The sequence below is a fragment of the Vulpes lagopus genome, chromosome 2 (assembly GCF_018345385.1).
Source record: "Vulpes lagopus strain Blue_001 chromosome 2, ASM1834538v1, whole genome shotgun sequence".
In the NCBI taxonomy this organism is placed as follows: domain Eukaryota; kingdom Metazoa; phylum Chordata; class Mammalia; order Carnivora; family Canidae; genus Vulpes; species Vulpes lagopus.
This window is the reverse complement of record NC_054825.1, coordinates 133078994-133102777: the sequence shown is the minus strand read 5'-3', so window position 1 is coordinate 133102777 and position 23784 is coordinate 133078994. Positions and strand designations below refer to the sequence as shown.

The following is a 23784-nucleotide window of genomic DNA, read 5'->3' as shown; positions in this document are numbered from 1 at the left end:
TAGGTTATGTTTCAGATTTCACTTGGGAGATAATTAGAAAGAGGGTGGGTCCAAATACCATCCTTCCACCATTAATTATTAGCCCTGTAGCCTTAGACAAGCCACTGACTCTCTGCACCTCAGTTTTCCCCTTCCTTACAGTGTTGTAGGGAAGACTAGAGACCATGACAGTAAAATTCCTGGCATATGACAGATGCTCAACTAATAGTAGCTAGAATTACTTCCACAGGCTGCTTGTTTAGAGTTTAGGATGGAATTTTACACAAAAAGAATCTATATTCAGTGGTTAGAAAACTAATATAGTCCACAGAGTCTGTTTGCCCTGCAGGGGTTTGAACCATAATCCTAAACTAAATACTTACTCCATTACTTACGAACCTTGGGCAAGTAACAATATCTTTGAATCTGTTTCTCTCTCCATAAAAGGATAATATCTTCATAAGCCACAAGAAACTATGTCTATGAGTATCTTTATGCCATGATCCCCAATACCAGCCTGAAGACCAAAGCTGGGATGGCTATGTCAAAAGCAGAATCAGGGACACTTGGGTGGCTCAGTGGTTGGGCACCTGCCTTCAGCTCAGGTCATGATCCCAGGATCTGTGATCGAGTCTCACAGCAGGCTCCTTGCAGGGAGCCTGCTTCTCCTTTGCCTGTATCTATGCTTCTCTCTCTCAGTCTGTGTCTCTCATGAATAAATGGATAAAATCTTTAAAAAAAAAAAAAAGTAGAATCAGTATGTGCTAAAATACATGTTCTTGGTCCTAGCCCCAAGGATTCTGATACAGGAGGTCCAGAATAGGGTCCACACTCAGCATTACTAGTAAAACCCTAAGGTGATTTTGTTGCAGAGCCAGGTCTGGGAACCAATGTTAACAGTAGGAAATGCCACATGAATCCCCTCTGTGACCTCACATCAGCCCTACATCCTCACTAGTATCCTACTATCTCTCTCTCATTTGGGTAAATGTTTGACCCACTAGAGAGTTCCTGCAAGTGCTATAGGAAAGCAAAATCTTTCTGAGCCACTGCATTGTATATGTTTATAGAAGATTAGGTCTTACTGGACTCTCAAAGCTAAGTATGATTCTCCACATTTCAGAACAAAATCTAATCTATTCCTTAAACAGCCTGTTCCTTTACAAAAATACACTCTGTAAGCTTCTCCTCATTGTATTGGGTCAGTAAATATGAAACTAAGAACCAAGTGGGACTGTGGAAAGGGAAGAGAGGAGAGAAAGATGACCAGGAACACCCACAGGAGGACCAAATTAAAGAAGACAGAGTGGACCTGTCTCCGCACCCTGCCCCCCACGACCCCAGGCCACCTATAGCTAGACCCTTTCACACACACTGACTTGCTTGGCAGTGGGGAAGGGTAAGAAGCAGAGATAAAAGAAGGTATAGGGCCTCCTAATCCATATCTAGGAACCACAGAAGGGTTGCAGAAATGGGAAACCTCAGGTGGTGGGAACTGGGATGGATATTCCTGGGACCTTTTGGATGTGAGGGACATATATCACTGAATCCAACATATGTCACAAACATATATATGCTGGTACAGTACCCAACTCAAAAAGTAAGACTCCCCTGCTCACTCTAACAAAAATTAACAGATAGCAACAAGGGCAGATATACCCAGGAACAAGGATATAATGAGGGCTGTTAAAATTACTGGGTTTCAAAGAGCAGCTTTGAAACTATCATGATTGCTCTGAAAGGAACTTCTTTGGTCACCCACAGTGTGAGTCACTCCCCCAAATGGGTCCAGACAGAGGTTGGCTCTTACCCGTTGCTTCTCTGGGTCCACAAAACGAATGCCAAAATAGTCCTTCTCCAGCAAGCTGTAGTAATTGCAGATGTGGTCAATAAGAAACTGCCCTTTGGTCTCCCTCTGCAAAAAAAGCACATTTAAGTTTCAGCCAGAGCTCACCTTGTACATTCATGTCTAAAATGTGCCTCATTTACCCCATAGGTCTGCAATTAGAGAAATGGATTATCCCACTCCAGTCCCTGAAGCAGGGGCTTCTACACTCTTAACTACAATCCACAGTGAGCAATATATTTTTACACTGTGGACCATTACACACACACACACACACACACACACGCACGCACGCACAAAACCAAAAGAATGCTAAAAAGAGAGCCAATTGACACCAAACCACACCCTCCACAGATGCAATGTACTCTAATATGTTCTATTTTATTCTGCTATGGGCCATTTAATTTATTTAAACCTGTTTATGACTCTGAACACCAACTTAACAACTCAGTACCTAGAGGAGACCCACAGTTCACAAACCCACATATAATTCCACATATAGTACACCTGAGTGTTTGCAAATATGTTTGCACAGTAGGTATTCATTCATTTAGTTTTCATAACAATCCTAAAGAAACAGATGCATTGAGAGGTTCGGTGGCCTGCCCAAAGTCACACAACCTGTACAGAGCAAGGTAGGATTTGACCCAGGCCACCTGGCTATAGAATCTGGGTTCCTACCACAACACTTTGTCTCCACTGCAACTCTGCCAAAAGGCCCAACCTGGATGGCATGAGACTACAGTGAATAGTATTAGATGGAACACCCTGCTTCTCACCAGGAAAGGTAGAAAATCTGCTGTTTTGGGCCTCAAAGCCAGTGCACCACATCCATAAGGAATGTGGTACGTGGCGGGGGTGGGAGGAGGGCAGACTGGGACAGGCCCAGGTGACCTTGGGCAAACCCCCCAGCTGTTTCACATGGGCAAAATGACCCCGTAGATTATTTTTCCTTCTAAAATTCTATAAATGAAAGATTTGTCAGCCGAATCTGATTAAGATGAATACCATTACCAAAAAACCCTGTTAATAGCAAGGACTCTTCCAAGCCCTCATCAGGATATTTGATAAGATTAATTTCTGCTTCCATCAAAGTTGCTGACAGACCCATGGAACGTTTTATGGGTGGAATGTGACCTATAAAAACAAAAGAAGAAATTAGAGACATTAAGTTAGCCACTCTTCCAATCCACTAAAAATAATTTTGGAAGAGGTTTGATCAGTTCATTAGAAACTACTAGCATCAGCTCAAGAAGTTGATGAAAAAGCCAGTCACTGATCTGGGATGTACCACTCTGAATAAAGAACAAGGGCATATAAGCACATATTGTGATACAAAGCCCAGATTCTCCTGAAATCATGTTGAGTTCAATTTGGAATAAACTTTGAGCCTATGCTTCCTTTATAAGAGAAACCATCTGATGTAGCTCAAAAGGGACAAAGCATTAAAATGGAATTTTTTAGATTTCTCTAATTGTTTTTAACCCTGGAAGCTCAAATGGCAAGCTATATCTGATGACAGCTGAATCTACTGCCCAGAATACAATCAATGGATTTAGTTTCTGTTACAGATTTACACTGTAATGCATCCATAGTTAAGAGGCTGTTGAAGAATCAAATCACTGAATATAACATGCGAGTCTGTCATTTTCTGATTGTATTGCCAAGCTCTCTGCATTCAGATTTACTATGGTGGACGGCCCCGACCACATGCGAGACACACAAGATATGTGGGTCAAACCAATGCTTTGTAATGATGTGGGATTGAGCAGAACTTGATTGTGCCTGACAGCTAGCATTTTGCCCTGAGGATCTACTCAAAACACAGCAAAGTTTTTTTAAAATGATTAAACACATCAACCAATACATACTCTCATATTATATAAGACCCTTGAGAAAAGGAAATGCCACTGTAGACATTGTGTTAAGTAGAATACACAAGTGTGGCTGAAACAAAATTGATACCTTACACAAAAGCAGGTGAGGCCAGTTTCCATGCTTCCAAGCCACCAAGCCCCTGTTCCTAAAAGCACTGCCCACAGACCAGCAATACTGCAGAGCAGTAGCCTCAGCATCACCCAGAAGGGAGCTTGTTGCAGACACAGAATCTCAAGCACAGCTCAGACCAACTGAATGTAATGTGCATTTTAGCAATAGCTCCTGGTTATTTACATGTTCATTCATTTTGAGAAGCACTGGTCTAGGGAAATGTCTCCCATGTGTGAGAAGTGCAAAAATTGTACCTGTCTGCAGACTGCACTAGAAAAAAACAAAACAAAAAAACAAAAAACAAAAAACAAAAAAAACAAAGCCCTTTTTCCCCATGGAGAATTGTCTGTTCCTCAACTCACAAAAATGGAACTGTTTTCCATTCTCAGGAATAAAAATTGCCCCTGCATCTACAGGCTGCCAGCCAGCCAGCCTCGTCATCTTAAGATGCTCTTTGTCGCTGATTCATGCCAAGAAAGCCAGCTTACAGCCTCGCATTCTGCTCTGCTCTGCCTGGAAATCTGGACAATGTTCTTTAGGCACTTAACTTCATATTATTATCAGTTCGGTGCATGAAGCACAGTTCTTACACTAAAAAGAAAGACCACCCAGACCCAGTACCAAGGGTCAGAAGAGCTCATTCAGTGCCAGGTGTGTGAACCCAGGTCCAGTTGCCAGTTCCATATATCTCATAGCAGGGGAGGGCCTTGGGATGAACAAGGCCTCCCAACCCCCACTCCTGGAACTCTGTTGAACTGACCCAAATCTTCCATTTGCTTCCTCCTGAGCTTCCTGAGAGTAGAAGCCACTGCTCACCACCCTGCCTGGCACACTGGAAGTTACTGAAGGAATAAATGAGGCATTGCTTTTTCTCATAGAAAACCTGGGATCTAGGAACAGATGGGTAGCCAATGGAAGACACAAACATCCTCGAGGAGATGGAGATCCCACAAACATAGTGGAATTAGCCAGCTGTCACCTAAATCCTTCAAGGTCTATGCAGAGAAGTAGTTATCAAAGATTTCAAGTGCAAGACTTCCATTTTTAATGTCAAAATTTTCATTCTCCCACAAGACAGCAGTTGTACTTTCAATACTGACTGAATGGAAGAGGGGGGATCCAAAAAGCTTATTTTAACTCTTTATAGCTATTACCCAAGTTGTGTTTTACCACAACAGTAGCACATAAGAAAAACATTAGGACATAAGTATATGATATGTGCCTTAAGACAGTGCCTTAGGTTTAGACTTTAGATGCTACCTTTAAATGAGGTTATACAGTAGGTCTCAGAAATGCCCTGACATCATTGAAGAAACAATGAATTATTCACATCACATGTTTAAACTTATGTCCCAGTACTGGTTGTCGCCAACTAGAGCACACTATGGATAGATTTACAAATACGGTGCTAAAATACCATGAATAAAATCATAATTTTTTTCAACTGTAGTTTATTTAATGTGTTAAAAAAAAAAAAAAAACACAGGAGAGGGCCGGGTCCTCTCTCCACCTTCTCTGCCCATTTTCTGATAATTCTTGGTGTGTGTGCATATCCCTGAATTTCTTGCAATAATCCCATATTCTCTCAGGGCCTTCTCTCATAGGTTGGAAAGGAATCTAATTTTTGTAATTACAAACTAGCTGTTTTTCAAAAAAACCCACCTCTCATCTCCACCTGAAAGTATGTACTGGAAAAAAAAAAAAAAACAAACAGGCCACTATGTTAGAGTTCTGTTTCCACCACTCACCAGTCGGCCAACCTAAAGCAAGTCATGAAATCTGAGAGAAATAATGGTAACTTTCAGAGTAACCTATTCGGGTAGATTTGAGACTCATTCATATATTTGTTAAATATCTATTTTTGCAAGACATTGGGATGGGCATTTGAGATAATGAATGAAACACAATTTTTAATCTCACAGGTCTTAAAGCTCTAGTTTGTATAATATGAAAGCATTTTGCAAATGGCAAAGCACATACCATGGTAAAAGGTCATTAACAATAATATTCAGAATAATCTGAATCTTAAATCTTTGTATCCAATTTCATAGATCCTTTTAGATACAAGGAAGGTAAGAGGAACAGTCTTTTCCTCCCAGGCCTGGCCTCTGGGGAAGGAAAACTGAACAAAGAAACTAAGAACTCAATTCTGTTGCTTAACTCCTCTTGCAACTAATTGCTGATGATGCATTTACTTCAACTCTAGTTCTACTGAAGTAAAAACAACAAAATGTTTGTGCTTAAAGAAGAAGAGCAAGAAAAGAAGAAGAAGAGCAAGAGAACTCAGTTGGCTAAATCAGCTATGGCTTGTCTTCAGTGAAAAAGCATGGCAGATTTCAATCCCTACTTCCTCAATCTCTAAACCAAGACATTTTACTACCTTTTAGATACTGGTTAAGTGAGAAGAGTACCAATCCCAAACTACTTAATGTATTGCTATAACTCAGGGTTTAGAGTTTGAATAGGTACCTTCAGGAATAAAAGTATAAAACTCATGATAGGTACTATTCATTGAACACTTATCATACACCAAGAATTGTGTTACATACTTTGTATTTAATATCCTGACAACCCACTGATGTAGCTAACATTCTCCCCATGTTATAGACATGCTCACTTTAACTGTGAACTTTCAGGACTGCCAGAAAAATTCCTTGTTGTTTCAACTAGTAAAAATTGGGTTTTCTGCTTACTGCACCCAAAATTTTCACTCAATAGGGCCAGCAGGAAACACTATCACAGAGATTATCAACTAATGAACCAAGCAGCTGAGTCCATCTACCGTGTCCTATTTGTCCAACATAGTATTTTTGTATCTCCAAAATGAGAACCTGCTCAGAAAATCTGGATCCTGGCTGCTTTTGAAAAGCTGGAGGATCTAGAAGCTGGACCATAAAGGTCTGCTGGAGCTCAGTTCCAGATCCCCTTTCCATGCGGAATGAACCTTGCAGTTTACCACACTCCCACCTGCCCTAGGGTCTTCCACATCTTCCATTTCTCACATTTCCCTGACCCTTAGAAAAATTTGAGTTTACAACCCTGATCTGAGGCAAATTAGAGGCTTTCAAAGTGTTCCTTAGGTTTTCCTTGAAAGTACTTAGGAGCATCCTCACAGCCAGAAAAGGTCCTCAGTGGATGCAGCTTGAGCTGCTCCCTAAGGCTGCGTAGCCACTGAAGTCCTAGGACCCTTCAGCAGGGAAGAAGGGTCCAATACAGACCAGAGACTTTAGGGAGGAGCACAGGTATGAGGGGAGTAGGCAACGACTACAAGAATCTGAAACACAAATCTAGGACACTGGGAATAGTTCACTCTGGGGCAGGAACTAAACCTCTCCAGGAATCCTCTATGACAAACACAAGTGGGACTACCAGACCTTGTCTGCTAGTAATTAAGGCCTTGAGACTTTTGTTCAAAGGGCTCTGTTGCTCAGAATCCTATGTTCACATGAGTTGCTCCTTTTGAAAGGGGCAGCCTGTACAGAATTATCAGTCTCTGCTGATTCTTCTACAGGAAAGGAAGAATTCAATTCCCATCTGGATATCTAGAAACTCCAAAGGGGCTTCTAGACAACTATAAGGCCCTGAACAGTAAACTGAATGCCATCAGGGGTAGGTCTTCTCCCTAGAAGTTGCATTTCTTTTGTGAATTAAGGTCCTCAATCCATTGATTTTCACAGAGAGATAAATAGTAGTTTATCAGAGAAACTGGTAAACTAAATAGTTCTGCTTCTATAGTGAAGGACAAGCATTAGTTAATTTAAGAAGTAGGGGATCCCTGGGTGGCGCAGCAGTTTGGCGCCTGCCTTTGGCCCAGGGCGCGATCCTGGAGACCCCGGATCGAATCCCACATCAGGCTCCCGGTGCATGGAGCCTGCTTCTTCCTCCGCCTGTGTCTCTGCCTCTCTCTCTCTCTCTCTCTCTCTCTGTGACTATCATAAAAAAAAAAAAAAAAAAAAAAAAGTATTGTGACTTGAAGCGCCTGGGTGGCTCAGTCAGTTGGGCATCTGACTCAGTTTTGGCTCAAGTCATGATCTCGGGATCATGGGATCAAGCCCCCATCAGGCCATGAACTCAGTGCAGACCCTGCTTGCCCCTCTCCCCCTGCTTCTTCTCTCTCTCTCTCTCTCTCTCTCTCTCAAAAAAAAAATTAAATAAATAAATAAATAAATAGATAGATATTTTTTAAAAAGAAATATTGTGGCTTGATTGAACCTTTTTATAAGCACTGTTTATTTCTCTGCTAAAAAACTTCAAGCATATTTGCATAAATGTGTACATTTTGTTATGGTAGGCACCATGGATTTAACCAAAACAGAGCTTTTCTTTAGAAAGAAATCCACTTTTATAATTGGATTTTAAGTAGCAAGTATTACTTTGTTAATTATTCCTTCCCATTGTAGACATAACTGGTATTTGATATCTGGCTGGGACATTCATTCAGAAAATGGCAGTATCCCAAGACAGTGAGGAGAGAAGTAATATTAAAGTTGTTTAAATAGGAGGAAATGTAAAGAAAGAACAGAGGGGACCCTCATGGTTGAACCTGTGATTCTCATACAGATTAAAAGTTAGTTTTGATTTGATGGGGAAAAGAGTCTCTTCAATAAATGGTGCTGGGGCAGCCCTGGTGGCCCAACGGTTTAGCACTGCCTTCAGCCCAGGGTGTGATGCTAGAGATCTGGGATCGAATCCCACATCGGGCTCCCGGCATGGAGCCTGCTTCTCCCTCTGCCTGTGTCTCTGCCTCTCACTCTCTCTGTGATTGTCATTAATAAATAAATAATAAATAAATAAATAAATAAATAGTGCTGGTAAAAGTGGACAGCTACATGCAGAAGAATGAAACTGAGCCACTTCCTTTCACCATACACAAAATAAACTCAAAATGGCCTGAAGACCTAAATGTGAGACCCGAAACCATAAAGCTCCCAGAAGAAAATAGAGGCAATAATCTCTTTAAGAATGGCCATAGCAACATTTTTCTAGATAGGTCTCTTAAGGCAAAGGAAACAAAAACAAAAATAAACTATTTGGGCTACACCAAAATAAAAAGCTTTTACACAATGAGGGAAACCATCAATCAAAGGCAACCAACCAAACATGAGAAGAATGAGAAGATACTTATTTGTACATTATATATCTAATAAGGGGCTAACATCCAAACTATATGAAGAACTATGACTCATCACCAAAATAACCCCAAATAATCAAATTTTAAAATGAGTAGAGGAGGGGTACCTGGGTGGCTCAATCATTTAAGCATTTGTCTTTAGCTCAGGTCACGATGCTGGGGTCCTGGGATTGAGCCCCATATCAGGCTCCCTGTATGGCAGGGAGCCTGCTTCTCCCTCTCCCTCTGCCCTCCCCCCACACACACACACACTTCTCTCTCTCTCTTTCCCTCTCACTCCATCTCTCTAATAAATAAATAAAATCTTTTTTAAAAAAAAATGAGCAGAGGACCTGAATAAACATTTTTCCAAAGACTTAGAACAAGCTGTGTGGTCAACACACACATGAAAAGATGCTCATCATTCATTATCAGGAAAATGCAAACAATGGAACATACTCAGCCATTAAATTTTTTTTAAATTTTTTTTTTTAATTTTTATTTATTTATGATAGTCACAGAGAGAGAGAGAGAGGCAGAGATACAGGCAGAGGGAGAAGCAGGCTCCATGCACCGGGAGCCTGACGTGGGATTCGATCCCGGGTCTCCAGGATCGCGCCCTGGGCCAAAGGCAGGCGCCAAACCGCTGCGCCACCCAGGGATCCCCCATACTCAGCCATTAGAAATGACAAATACCCACCATTTGCTTCGATGTGGATGGAACTGGAGGGTATGATGCTGAGTGAAGTCAATCAGAGAAGGACAATCATTATATGGTTTCACTCATACGGGGAATATAAAAAATAGTGAAAGGGATTATAGGGGAAAGGAGAGAATGAGTGAAAATATCATTAAGGATGACAAAATACGAGAGACACCTAACTCTGGGAAACGAACAAGGGGTAGTGGAAAGGGAGGTGGGCGGGGGCTTGGGGTGACTGGGTGATGGGCACTGAGGGGGGCACTTGGCAGGATAAACGCTGGGTGTTATGCTATATGTTGGCAAATCAAACTCCAATAAAAAATATATTAAAAAAGAAAAATGCAAATCAAAACCACAATGAGGGGATCCCTGGGTGGCGCAGCGGTTTGGCGCCTGTCTTTGGCCCAGGGCGCGATCCTGGAGACCCGGGATCGAATCCCACATCAGGCTCCCGGTGCATGGAGCCTGCTTCTCCCTCTGCCTGTGTCTCTGCCTCTCTCTCTCTCTCTCTCTCTCTCTCTCTCTCTCTCTGTGACTATCATAAATAAAATAAAAAAATTAAAAAAAAAAACCACAATGAGAAAACACCCCACACCTGTCAGAATGGCTAGAATCAAAAAGAAATAACAAGTGTTGGTGAGGATGTGGGGAAAGAGGAACTCTGGTGCACTGTTGGTGGGAATGTAAATTGGTAGAGCTATGGTGGAAAACCATATGAAGTGTCCTCAAAAAATTAAAAATAAAAATACCATATGACCCAGTAATCCCACTACAGGGTGTTTACCCAAAGAAAATTAAAACCCTAAATCAAGAGGACACAAGTATCCCTCTATTTATTACAGCATTATTTACAATACCAAGATATGGAAGAAACCCAAGTGTCTAGCAATAAATGAATGGGTAAAGATGTCAAACACACACACACTAGCCATAAAAAATGAGATCTTGCCATCCACAATGACATGGATGGACCTAGAATGTATTATGCTAAATGAAATAAGGTGAATTAAGTCAGAAAACTATCATGATTTCATTTATATGCAGAATCTAAAAAACAAGACATAAATAAAAAGAAGAAACAGACCCATAAATCATAAATACAGAGAACTGATGGTTACCAGAGGGGAAGGGTAGGTGGGCAAAATAGGTGAAGGGAGTGGAAGACACAAGTTTTCAGCCTTGAAATGAGTAAGTTACAGTAATAAATGGTAGAGCATAGGGAATACAGTCAATGGTATTTTAGTAGTGTTATACGGTGACAGATGGTAGCTACACTTGTGGTGAGCATAGCATAATGTATAAGCTTGTTGAATCACTATGGTATACACTTGAAACTGTACTATTGTGTGTCAATATGTGATATTGTATGTCAACTATATTTAAATTTTAAAAGTTGCTTTGATTTTTATTATTCAAGTATCATCTTCAGATGTATAAAAGATAAAGCCAAGGTTTCAGGAAGCTGAAGTACCTAATTCTGAATATATATCTTCTATATAGTAATTGTATATTGTGGCTAAGATAAATGAAAATACAGGCTTAGATACATTAAAGACATTTTTGTGCACAACAAATAATCATATGTTAGGGGAAGGGAGGACTATAGCAGTGACCTGAAAACCAGAAGATAACAAAACTACCAAAGCCAGACACTCATGTCAGGGAAGAAGGCAGGGAATCAATAGTTTCCTGAAAGTAAGTATGTGGCTGCAAAAATAAAAGGCCAAACACAAGTGGCCACCTAGCCCGTTGAGGCTCATTGGCAGAGGCAAAACCCAACTGCTTACCTCAAGTCCCTGGTGGCCTCTACACCCTCTGAGAAAACAGAAATATACTGCCTTTCTCACAGCTAGAGGCTTAGTAGGCTGGAGAAATTTTAAGAAGCCCTAAAGAAGAAAAACAAAGAAGTAGTGCATCCATGAAAAGAAACAGCAGCCACAGCAGGTTGACTACTTTATTGTCTGGGTCCTGAAAGGTGTCTCCTGAAGGACTGTCACAGTCAAATAAGCCAGCAGGGTGCTTTGCACTTGGTGATGTTTCCTTCTCTTTGCTTTTTTTTGGGGTGTTTTTTGCCTCTGTTACCTCGTCTATGATCCACATCTTTCATTATTTTTTTTAATTTAAATGTAATTTGCCAACATATAGTACCTCATTAGTTTCAGATGTGGTTTTCAATAATTCATCAGTTGTGTAAACACCCATTGCTCATCACATCACATGCCCTCTTTAATGCCCGTCACCCAGTTACCCCATCCCCCAACCCTCCTCCCCTTCAGCAACCCGCAGTTTGTTTCCCAAAATTAAAACTCTTGGTTTGTCTTGCCCTCTGATTTTTCCCCATTCAGTTCCCCTCCTTCCCTTATGGTCCCTTGTGCTATTTCTTATATTCCACATATGAGTGAAACCATATGATAATTGTCTTTCTCTGATTAACTTATTTCACTTAGTATAATACCCTCCATCTTCATTCTAAAGGATGGGCTGTGTGTCTACACTCAGTCATAGGGTCATTTCTCTTCTGACTGACACACAGATCCATCCCAATGCTTGAAGAATCATATTTGATGTTTCAGCTCTTAGAAATTTCTGTCACTTCTCAGTACACAAAAGATTTTTCCTTCTCCTGCTTTTTTTTCCTGTTCCCATTTTTGGGTTTGGTATCTTTGTCAGACCCAACTCCTGAAGGCACTCACTTCAGAATAATTTTAAAGTTTTCCAACTCCAATCCTTTCTGCAATGTCAATGAAGTCTTTCCCCAGCTCCCCTCATGGTGTGGAAACAGGCTCAGAGAGACTATTGACTAATTACCCAACATCAATACAGCTAGAAAGGAGCATAGTCAATATTTAAGCCCAGGTCGGCTTAATTTTGTTATTATACTCAAATTTTCAAATAGTTGAAAAGAAATAACTGGATAATATTAACTTGATAACATCTACAAAACCTTACACTTAACATCACACTTAATGAAAAGAAACTAGATGCTTTCCTCCTAAGATCAAAAACAAGGCAAGGATGCTCCCTCTCACAATTTCTACTCAATATTATACTGGAAGTTTGAGCTAATGTATTAAGAAAAGGAGGGGGAAGGCATACAGATTGGGAATGAAAAAAAAGTTTATTTGAAGATTATATGATTGTTTATGTAGAAAATTGAAAAGAAACAACAACAAATTTTCTGGAACTAATAAGTGGTTATAGCAAGGTTGCAGGATACAAAGCTAATATACAAAAGTAAATAGTTTTCCCATATTATTAGCAAGAACAATTGGGAGTTGAAATTAATAAACACAAGATCATTTACATTAGCACCCAAAAAATGAAACCCTTAGGTACAAATAACAAGTATGTATAAAATCTAGATGAGAAAAACTACAAAATTCTTATGAATAAATAAAGACTAAATAAATGGAGTGATATCCCATGTTCATAGATAGGAAGACTCAATATTGTTAAGATGTCAGATTTTCCTAACTTTATAGGTTCAATACAAGCCAGTCAAAATCTCAGCAAGTTACTTTGTTTATATAAACAATGTGATTTTAATGTTTATATGGAAAGGAAAAAGATCCAAAATAACCAATACAACATTGATGAAGAACAAAGTCAGAAGACTGACATCACTCAACTTCAAGACTTACTATAAAGTTACAGTGATTAAGACAGTGTGGTACTGGCATAAGAATATACAAATAGAGCAACAGAACAGAATAAAGAGCTCCAAAATAGACCCACACAAATATAGCCAACTGACCTTTGACAAAAAATGCAAAGGCACTTCAATGGAAAAAAGATGGTCTTTTCAACAAATGGTGCTGGAACAACTAGATATTCACATGCCAAAAATCATCATCATCATCATCATCATCATCATCTAGACATATACATTATACCCTTCACAAAAATTAACACAAAATAGATCACAGACCTAAATGTGAACCACAAAACTATAATACTTCTAGAAGATAACATAGGACAAAACCTAGGTGACCTGGGTTTGGTGATGACTTTTTAGATACAATGAATGCCAACCATGAGAAAAAAATTGATAAGCTGAAGTTCACTAGAATTTAAAATCTCTGCTCTGCAAAGAAACTGTTAAGAGAATTAAAAGACAGGCCACAGACTTGAAGAAAGTATTTACAAAGCACACATTTGACAAAGGACTTGTATCCAAAATTTACAAAGAATTCATAAGATGTGATAAGATAGAAATAACCTGATTTAAAAGTGAACAGTTTTAACAGACACTTTACCAAGGAAGATATGCAGATGAAAAGCATATGAAAAGATGCGGCACATTATAGGTCATTAGGGATTTGCAAAATTAAAACAATGAGATACCATCACATACCTACTGAATGACTAAAATCCATTAACACTAACAACACCAAATGTTGATGACATGGATGTGAAGCAAAAGGAACTCTCATTCACTGCCAATGGAAATGTAAAATGGTACAGGCACTTTGCAGGAGAGCTTGACAGTGTCTTGCAAAACTAAACACAGGCTCAATCCAGCAACTGTGCTCCCAAATGAGTCAAAAACTTATACCCACACAGAAACTTGCACACAAATGTTCATAACAGTTTTATTCATGATTACCAAAGATTGGAAGTAACCAAGATGTTCTTGAATAGGTGAATGGATAAACATGGGATATTATTCAGGGATAAAAGGAAATTAGCTATCAAGCCATAAAAAGAAATGAAGAATATTTAAATGCATATTGCTAAGTGAAAGAAGCTAGTGTGAAAAGGCTACATACTGTACACATACATATGGCACTCTGGAAAAGGCAATACTACAGAGATAGTTTAAAAAAAAGATCAGTGGTTGTTGAGACTGTGGGGGGTGGAGGGAGATGAATAGGTGAAATACAAAGGATTTTTAGGGCAGTGAAACTATTCCATGTGATACTTTAATGGTGGATACGTGATACTTTTGTCTTAATGGGGTTGTCATAATGGGGTTGTCATAATGGGGTTGGCAGAAGAGAGTAGATGGGAACTCTGTACTTTCTGCTCAGTTTTTCTGTAAACTTAAAATATTCAAATATTAATTTAAAAGTAAGAAAGAAAAAGAGAGGAACCAGAAAAGCGCCTCTGAGGATATGAACCTAAGGATTGCAACTCATGGGGTGCCTGAGTGGCTCAGTTAGTTAAGCATCCAACTCTTGATTTTACCTCAGGTCATGTCATCAGAATTGTGAGATCAAGCCCTGTGTCAGGCTCTGCACTGGGCATGGAGCCTGCTTAATATTCTCTCTCTCTCTCTCTCTCTCTCTCTCTCTCCCCATCTCTCTCCTCCTCCTCCCACCCCCCACCCCTGCTCCTCCCTACCCCTCACTCTGTCACTCTTAAAAAAAATTGCAACTCAAGAGACAGACCAAGAAAATAAGTCAAGAAAAATGCTGTAATTATCCAAAATAAAAGTAGACACAAAGATATTTTACTGGGGTGCCTGAGTGGCTCAGCCAGCTAAGTGTCTGCCTTTGGCTCAGGTCATGATCCCAGGGTCCTGGGATTGAGCCCCATGTTGGGCTCTCTGCTCAGCGGGGGGTCTGTTCTCCCTCTCCCTCTGTCACTCCCCCTGCTTGTGCTCTCTCCCTCTCCCTCTCTCAAATAAATAAATACAATCTTTAAAAAAAAACAAGGATATTTTCTTTCATTATTTAAAGTTCAAAGGGGAAAAATACATTTAAGTGATTCCTCACTCTGGTAAGCTCAGACAAGATTCTAAGCACAGTACTTTCATAAGGAAACTATCTATATTAATCAATACTTCCAAAATTTAAATATATCTTCTTCTAATATCTGCCTTTTTTTCTTACTGCAACCTAACCTATGCAACATTTATTACTCTAACAAACATTCTGAAATAGACAGCTCAAGCCCTCTGGGCCTTGCAATCCCCCTGAGCTACATCAGGGAATAGGGGATGCTAGCATCACCTCCTCTTCTCATATTGGAATAGGCAGGCATTTGCTTAAAGACTCCTTAGTTCCTGGCACTGTGGGCCATATTCTTTTTAAAAGTATTTCAACTATTCATCTGATTTAATCCACATGAGCCCAAGGAGCAAGCTGCTTTCTCATTTCTTAGGAGAAGAATATAAAACTTAGAATGGTTGAGCAACCTGCCCAGAGTCATATAGCAAGCAAGTGGCAAAATTTAAGTTTGAACTCTAGCCTCTCAGAGTCCACATAGAGAGGACTAGAATTATTAACAGGGAACAGCACTAACTTTTGTATTAAAAAGGGCAGAATCACAGAATGTTGGCGTTGGAAGGTACTATGGAAAGAATCTGCTCCAAACCCCTCATTTCAGAAATAGGAAAACTGAGGCTAAAATACCTCTGGAATTTTAACAAATACAAAATCCACAAATCAGTGCTAAAATTGAAAGTTAAAATCAAGAGTTGAGAGTCAAGATGTATCAGTCAGGATAGGATTAGTTAAGCTGCCGTAACAAAGAATTCCAACATGTCAGTGGGTTAACAGCACATAGGTTTATTTCTCACCTATAATACACAGCCAAAGCTGATTGGCAGGGGAGAGCTTTTCTTATCATAGCTTAGAGATTCAGAATGATGAAGGCTTCCTCTGGACAGCAGTTCCAACTATCACCACAGCAGTGGGAAGGGAATGTGGCAAATCCCACACTAGCTTTTAAACATATGTCACTTTAGCTCATTAGCCAACACAAGTTAAAAATCTCGCCTGACTTTAAAGAGGATAAGGAAATGAAATTCCACCATGTGCCCATAGGGATACAAAAAAGAATGTTCGTGAAATTTTCGATACCTATCATACCAGGACTGATCCAACACTTGGCTTAATTAGCATAACATGCCAGATTTACTCCTTCTACCCCCACCCCTGCCAGGTATTTTTAAGATACCTAAAACAATAGTAATGCCACCCATTTTACTATCCTCACCAATTTACCTTGGACATCTCTATTACAACAATTCAGTTTTTAAAAATTGAGAGTACAGAGCTCCAAGAAAAATATGACAAGAGTCAATTAGGAGTTTCCACTCATATACAGGGAGAACAAAGAGATCATTTCTGTTTATGAAATTCTTTTTTAAAAAAATATTTTATTGGGACGGCCCAGGTGGCTCAGCGGTTTAGTGCCACCTTCAGCCCAGGGCGTGATCCTGGAGACCTGGCATCGAGTCCCACATCAGGCTCCCTGCATGGAGCCTGTTTCTCCCTCTGCCTATGTCTCTGCCTCTCTCTCTCTCTCTCTCTCTCTCTCTCTCTCTCTGTGTATCTCATGAATAAATAAATAAAATATTTTTAAAAAATATTTATTTATTTGAGAGAGAGAAAATGTACAAGAGAGCAAGAGAGAGCATGATAGGGGTGGGGTAGAGGCAAAGGGAGAGGGAGAAGCAGGCTCCCTGCTCAGCAGGATTGATGTGGGGCTCAATCACAAGACCCTGGGATAGGATCATGACCTGACCTGAATGCAGATGCCTAACAACTGAGCCACCCAGACACCCCTCTTTATGAAAATCTTAATGCATCCACAAACTTAATAAGATAGAATTTCTCCTGAAATTGCATACACACGTCTACAATGAGCTCAAGAGTTTTAAAAGCAAAGAAACAAAGTACTTGGGTCCCATTAAACGCAGAACTACTTCATAGTCCTATCTGTCAAGAGCCTTGGGAAGAAGGATCCCCAAGTTTCTAAGAATAACCTTACAGAGCAATTATTGGCCCATCTAAGATGGTGAGGTAAAGCAACCAAACAAGAATTGTTAAATGGTTATGGAGAAATTCAAAACCACTTGCACAGTTAGCTAAGCTTGCTTGGGGGGGGGGAAGAATCCCTCCGCAGGGCCTGTCTCAGGGCGTCTAGGTGCCAGAGCAACCCTGGAACAGTGCCAAACCTCGGTCTCAGGGGTTGGGGGGGGGGGGGAGTGTTTCCTGAGGGAATCAGAGGCAGGACTCCGATCCCCATTGGGTCTGCGGGCGCTCCAGAACCATGTTCCAGCCTGGGAGGTACACACTTTTCCATGCTGTCTGGAATTAACCCATGGGGACAGACACTCTACCTTCTCGCTTGGCTACATCGCCAGCTTTGGCTCAGATGATAATTTCATGATTTTGCTACTGTCATTTTTCACTTTTCAAAAAATTAACCAGTTTTTCAGCAGCTATAGATTAGTGTAGTGAGCAATCCAGTTCCTCTCCTCCTACCCCCAACCCTGCACTGTGCCTTCCCTGCTTCAGAGAGATTTGCCATGTCACACCCTTATATGTCTCTGGGCCTACAATAAAATCCTTTATTTTTCAAAAAAAAAAAAAAAAAAAAAAAAACAATAAGAAAACCAATAAGAAAAGAAAGCTAAATAAAGGCAAAAGATGCTTTCAAGAGATTGTACACATGTAGCCCTAACATATCTACAGGAGTCCACATGGCTCAGTCTACACAGCTCAGACACATTCAAAGAGGGGCAGGTCAATAGCAAAAGTACTTAAAAGCAATTCAATTCTTTATTATTAGTTCTTAAGGAACATTTCAGAGCACCAAGGGTTGAACTCACATTTCCTTCAGCCTTCCCAAATCTTCTTGTATCTTCCAGGTGTTATGAAAACTCTGACCCCCCCAAAAAATCATTCCCCAATGCCAAACCCACAAGACTTTATGTCCCACCTACTAGGTTAGTAGCCTTATTTGCACCAAGAAAAATTTTCTCTCCAAGAGAGAGGAAGGAAGGAGAAACAAGAAGGTCAAGGCAGAAGGGTGGCTTGAACACTCATATACACTTAGAACTACAGAGGTAATGTGGTTTGGAAGGGCACTCTAATGGCCCAAACCATATCACTGTCCTATTTAGCCATGCTTGCAAAGAAACATTCCTGGCAAAAGTTAAAAGGCCAGGCCAAGAAAGATGAGATTCCACTGGACAACAAATCTTCTACTATGTTGGCATACATGTCTGGACATGGTCACCCCATAGGAAATTGTAACTCAGTGTGATAAGTAGCATGGCAAAGGTTGCAAGTGAAACAGGCATAACAGCTACAAATTACTGAGTGCCAACTATAAAGGAGGGCTCATGCTAAGAGCCCCACAAGAGATTATGCCATTTGCCCCTTCCAACAATCCTAGCACCAACCATATTTGGGCAGATGACCTTCTAAAAGTGTAGGCTTCCCACCCACCTCCATTCCTAATTCTCCCAAGCTGCATTTTTTTCCCTCTGAAACTCTACTCATTCTGGCAAAAGAACAACCTAGCATGGCTCCATAATTTCTACTTTACAAATGCCTGATGCCTCACTTCAATAGTGTCATTCTCGAAGATTCTCCTATCAGTAGTCAGACCATGAGCTACTCTGTACCCCCACACAACCCCTGAAACAACCTTTTGTGTGCTGGGATGAGGGGATTTTTGTGTACACACACACACACCAGACCATTTGTCACAAATATTTAGAGACTGGAAGGCGTAGGCTGGGTTCCCCGACTCTCACACTCCCCCTTTCTTCAAGTGATTAGTCACAAAGGAGGAAAAACATCTTGGTTATATTTACATCTCTTCTGACTACACAGCAATCCAAGTCAAGGGTGCTTCGCTTTTTATGAGACTAAAAATATAGAGAATGATTGATGTGAATTTTAACAGCCATTGTTATCTATTACAATTACAAACCAGCTTTCATCTTTAACTCTCCTCTGCCCTTTTTTTCCGACTCTTTACAGCAGACAGGGGCTTCCTGAGGGAAGGAAAGATCAGATGCAATCTACTAGCACTTTATACTCAAAGAACGTTTCAGTCCATTGTTTAGCAGTGCACAACACAGATCCTGATGGCCCCATTACCAACACAGAAGAACACGCTCAAACAGTTGCCCAAATGGAGCATAGAAGTGAGAACCCCACCTCAGGAATTCACTCTTAAGAACACATGTGAAGGTGTAAAGACACAACATAAAGATTGGGGGGGGGATGATTTTGATAAAATTCCTATTTTTACATATGTGTGCATGTTTATATGTACAGTTACATACACAGACACAAAGAATAGACTTAAAGGCTAAATGTTGATGGTGCTATCTGTTTTAGAGAGGAGTTGTTTTTAGTTTTTCTTTGTGCCTATTTGGATTTTCCACATTTTTTTAACAAATAACAACCATTAGATTGGTTATCAGTATGATGTGTTTCTTTCTAATCACTTTCAATCACTTTTAGTCAGGTTTAAGCTCTGGTTTACCCTGAGGGTAACATACAGGCTAACATACTGGCCAATGGCTAGAAGTATCCTTAAGACTCACAAACCAGAATCCCAGTTATTGTCATTGTCCAGAAGTGCCACCTCCTTTTCATCCAGAAAGAAAGAAGCAAGAGTCTGGGTATAATGAAGATGCTTCTGATGTTGTAGTCTGTTACAGGTCTAGAGTTCCCTGCCTCTACCAACCAATGGCCCTGGGCCAGTTAGCAACATTTCTGAGCCTCTGGGTACCCAGGTGTTCATTGGTGGGCTGGCCCAGATGATGGCAAGGGTCCATCCCAGACCTGAGCACCAGCTTTTCTGGATTTCTACAGTACTTCCACTCAGAGGGCTGCTCTGCCTTAGCTGGCACTCATGATAATTCATTTGCAATTTCAGGTGGGGGGTGGCTAAAAGTGGGATGAGATGAGGAAGGGACGGCTCTGGGATAAGGAGAGATGATGTGGAAAGGTGTCCATCACCCCTTCAAACCAACACTTGCAATGAGGGTAGGACCAGGGCTGATTGAGGTGTTTAGCTTGGCAAGTTTGTTGAAAGTGGGCCACGGCAGCAAGATTGGCTCTTACTTACAGTCCTGATGAAAAATCTGCCAATTTTGCTCAGTCACAGATTAAACCAGACAGTAATGTAGGTTTCATTTTACATAGCCAATTTTTTATCTTTTGCGGCAATTCTACCACATTCCATATCCCCACTACACACACACACACACACACACACACACACACACACACACACACTGAGAAGGTGGCTGTAATGCTTTTTTGTAAGGCAGCCAGGTTTAGGAACCAGAAAAACAGATGAACAGTATAGCTTAGGAACTGCATGCAGTATTAGCCTTCTTCAAGCACAGAACACAATCCTCCTCTGCTTCTTCTGCCTCCAGTCACTGAACACTTACTTTCCATGCTTCCCTCTACTTCCCTCCACCTCCCTCCACCTGACACCTGCCAGCTCCTAGCTCTAGGAGGAGCTTCCTAATATTCCTTCACCATCTATAGATCCAAAAGTTGGTAGATGAGAAGGATGAAAATCAGAGGCCACCAAAACCAAGGAATTTTTCGTGATGAACCGAAAGGTCTTCAATGACCAATCGGGAAAGCTCACTCTGGGTCCAGTGCTCCACTACCAAGTTAATATACACATGCTTTATAGAAACAAGGATGATCAGTACCCCCTGAAGATTCTATCTAGGCCCCATGGGAGGGAGGAAAGCCGCTGCAGGGAGCAAGCAGCTGGCTAACTGTAAAGATCCGGAGAGGAAGAGGACATAGCTTGACTCCTGCAAGCCAAGGATAGGTCCTGATGATAACCCTCCCAGATCAGAAGACACCTTTCAACACATGAGCACTGCTCCTCCAAGTTATAAGCTACATCTCCAAAAGTCACTTCCTTGGGCACTGGATGATGAACAGGATGTCAAGGAGTATTTATGTGGTAGTCAGTAGATACTAGTCAATGCCAGTAAGGACATACTTCACCAGAGAGAATAACTGAATCCACAAACAGAAGTAGTACCTATCTGCTGCTCAAGCAGCTGGAAGCTTTTCTGTTTATTTATTTTCCACATTTTCCCTCCAGTTCATTTTTTCACTCAAATACTCTGCAAAATGCCCTACTGCCATGGATTCACTCATGCTGCTCCTCCGCATGAACAAAGCCCTCCCCTCTACCTACCAAAGTCCCCCTGGCCACCCACACTAGAGAACCTGCTACAGGACCTGTCTCTCCATGACAGCCCACACAGATGACCCACACTCTCAAGGACACCTCCATCCTCCTCTGGAAATTGATGGAATGCTCCCTGGTCGTCAGCACTGTCATGTAGTACTGTGTTCAACTCTACTTTTATCACTTTTTTCAAGCTTAAGATAACTTATTCATCTTCAAATTCTTCCTTGGACCTCACAGAATAATTTATATCGATTAAATGGCCATAATGAAATACCGTTTTTACCTACCAACTTCACAAAGCCAAACAAAATTCTAAAAGTAGCCAAGGCTGCAACAAAGAAATTATATCCCAACAGGAGCCAAAATTAACATGGGTGTTAGTGAAAGTTTGGAGCTATTTAGAGAATTTTTTAATTCCCCACTTTTCCTCCCCTTACCCAGACTTCTCCCCAGTTAGGAGGTAGCAGTCTCTGCAGTCCCTCAGAGGATCTAGTGGACAGAGTGAAAACTAACAGTTGACATCACCTCCTGGATTCTGTTTCCAAGTCTTTAAACCCATTGAACTGAACAGAATATAAGGAATGTTCCAGTTATTTGCTGCTCTGTAACAACCCATTTTAAAACATAGTGGCTTAGAATGATGATTTTAATATTATCTCTCGTGGTTCCATGTATTGCTGAGCTCAGCTGGTTGGGTCTTGCTAGGGTCCCTTACACTACTGCTGTCAGATGGCAGCTGTGGCTGGAAGCATCTGAAGATTCCTTCACTCACATGCCTGGTGCCTGGTGCTCAGTACCTGGGGTGGCTGAGGCACAGTGATGGGGCTAGTGAAACCCCTCTCTCCCTCTCTCCCTCTGTGCCCTGACACTCCCCTCTCTCTTCACCCCTTTTTTCCTCCCCTCCTCTCCTCTTTCTCTTTCTTCCGTGCAGCCTCTCCACACAGCTGGCTTGGGCTTCCTCATAGCAGGACAGTCTCAAGGAAGCCAGACTTCTTGATTGGTAGCCTGTTTTCCCCGGGGTGACCATTCCTGAAGGGCCCAGGTAGAACTGCCCTCATACATTGTCACTTTTGCTACATCCTGTTGGTTATAAGTGAGTCCTTAAGGCCAGCCCAGACTCAATGGAATGGCAGTTAGACATTGCTTCTCGATGGGAGGAGTAGCAAAGTATTTATGTCTGTCTTTAATCTATCACAGGGAAAAAGACTTTTTCCAGATTAAAAAGAAGGAGAAATACTCTGTGGACCTGAGCTTGCTCCCTGGATGTGGTCTGTGTTGGTAGAAAGAGATTAGGAAGGACAGGTATGGTGTATCTAGGAAAACACAATCACAGGCACAGGGTTTTCTGGCCTCACCAGGTTGCCAGGTCCCAAGAATATCTACCAAGTCCAAGGAACAAACTGATATGGACATCATAGCCAATGATGAACATGCCTCCCAAAGTCGGGGAAAGTTTAGGACCACCCACAGGCACCCTCACAACACACAGGGATTCAAAGCTCGACCATTCAAGGGCAGAGAAAGACAGAGGAGAATGATCCAGCACTCAGCTTGGAGATGGATTTTCCTTCCCATGATGGGAAAGAGAAAAGAAGGAAGGAGTAGGACTCGGAACCAACACAATGCCCAACCCATTGTCCTGAAAGTCCCAGCTCCGAGGCAGCTCCAAGAACCCTGAAATAGATTACATGCCCCACTCTGTTGCCCCACAACAATCAGTTCTGCATGGGTCAGCAACACATGTGGGAGTGCAAAGGTGACAGGTCTGCAGGCCTGAAGGTTGACTCTTTCTTTGCCAGGATCCCAGAATGTGACCCCCATAGAAGTGGAAAGCTGAACCCAAAGGCCATTGAATGATGCAGAGGTGACTTTTTATACAACAGCCAACTCAGGACAGGAATCTGGGTGTGTGGAATTGCATGCCCCAGCTCCCTGATTTTTACATCAGACATTACCAGTTTGAGAAGGAGATCAGCTGCCCTTCTCTTGTTGCCCTCAGCCTGTATCTTCCTTTCTAGTACTTCGTTCCATTGAACACCCATTTAATAAGTTGCTAGTTGCTCTCTGACTGTGGCTCTCTGCCTGTCACCCAACTGCTGCCCTCCTCCAGGGGGGAAAAAAGCTCTCTCCATCAGCAAACCTCTACCTGCTTCCCATGTCGGTTCAGAAAAAGATAAGAACTTTTGTAAAAGAATGTGAGACTACACAGAGAAAACTGGCCACAACACA

The 23784-nt window shown here is 41.3% G+C and overlaps 1 protein-coding gene across 3 annotated transcripts in view; it reads right to left on the bottom strand.

Moving 5' to 3' along the window:
* Nucleotides 1-23784, bottom strand: part of FRMD3 (FERM domain containing 3) — a 297512-nt gene that overhangs the window by 152062 nt on the left and 121666 nt on the right. For 2 of the 3 annotated variants that reach the window (XM_041744980.1, XM_041744981.1), the window contains exon 2: nucleotides 1790-1894. In XM_041744980.1, coding sequence (XP_041600914.1) covers nucleotides 1790-1894 — 105 coding nt within the window. Of the gene's footprint in view, nucleotides 1-1789; nucleotides 1898-23784 lie in introns of those variants that run through there. The other variant, XM_041744983.1, reaches the window with a different exon arrangement.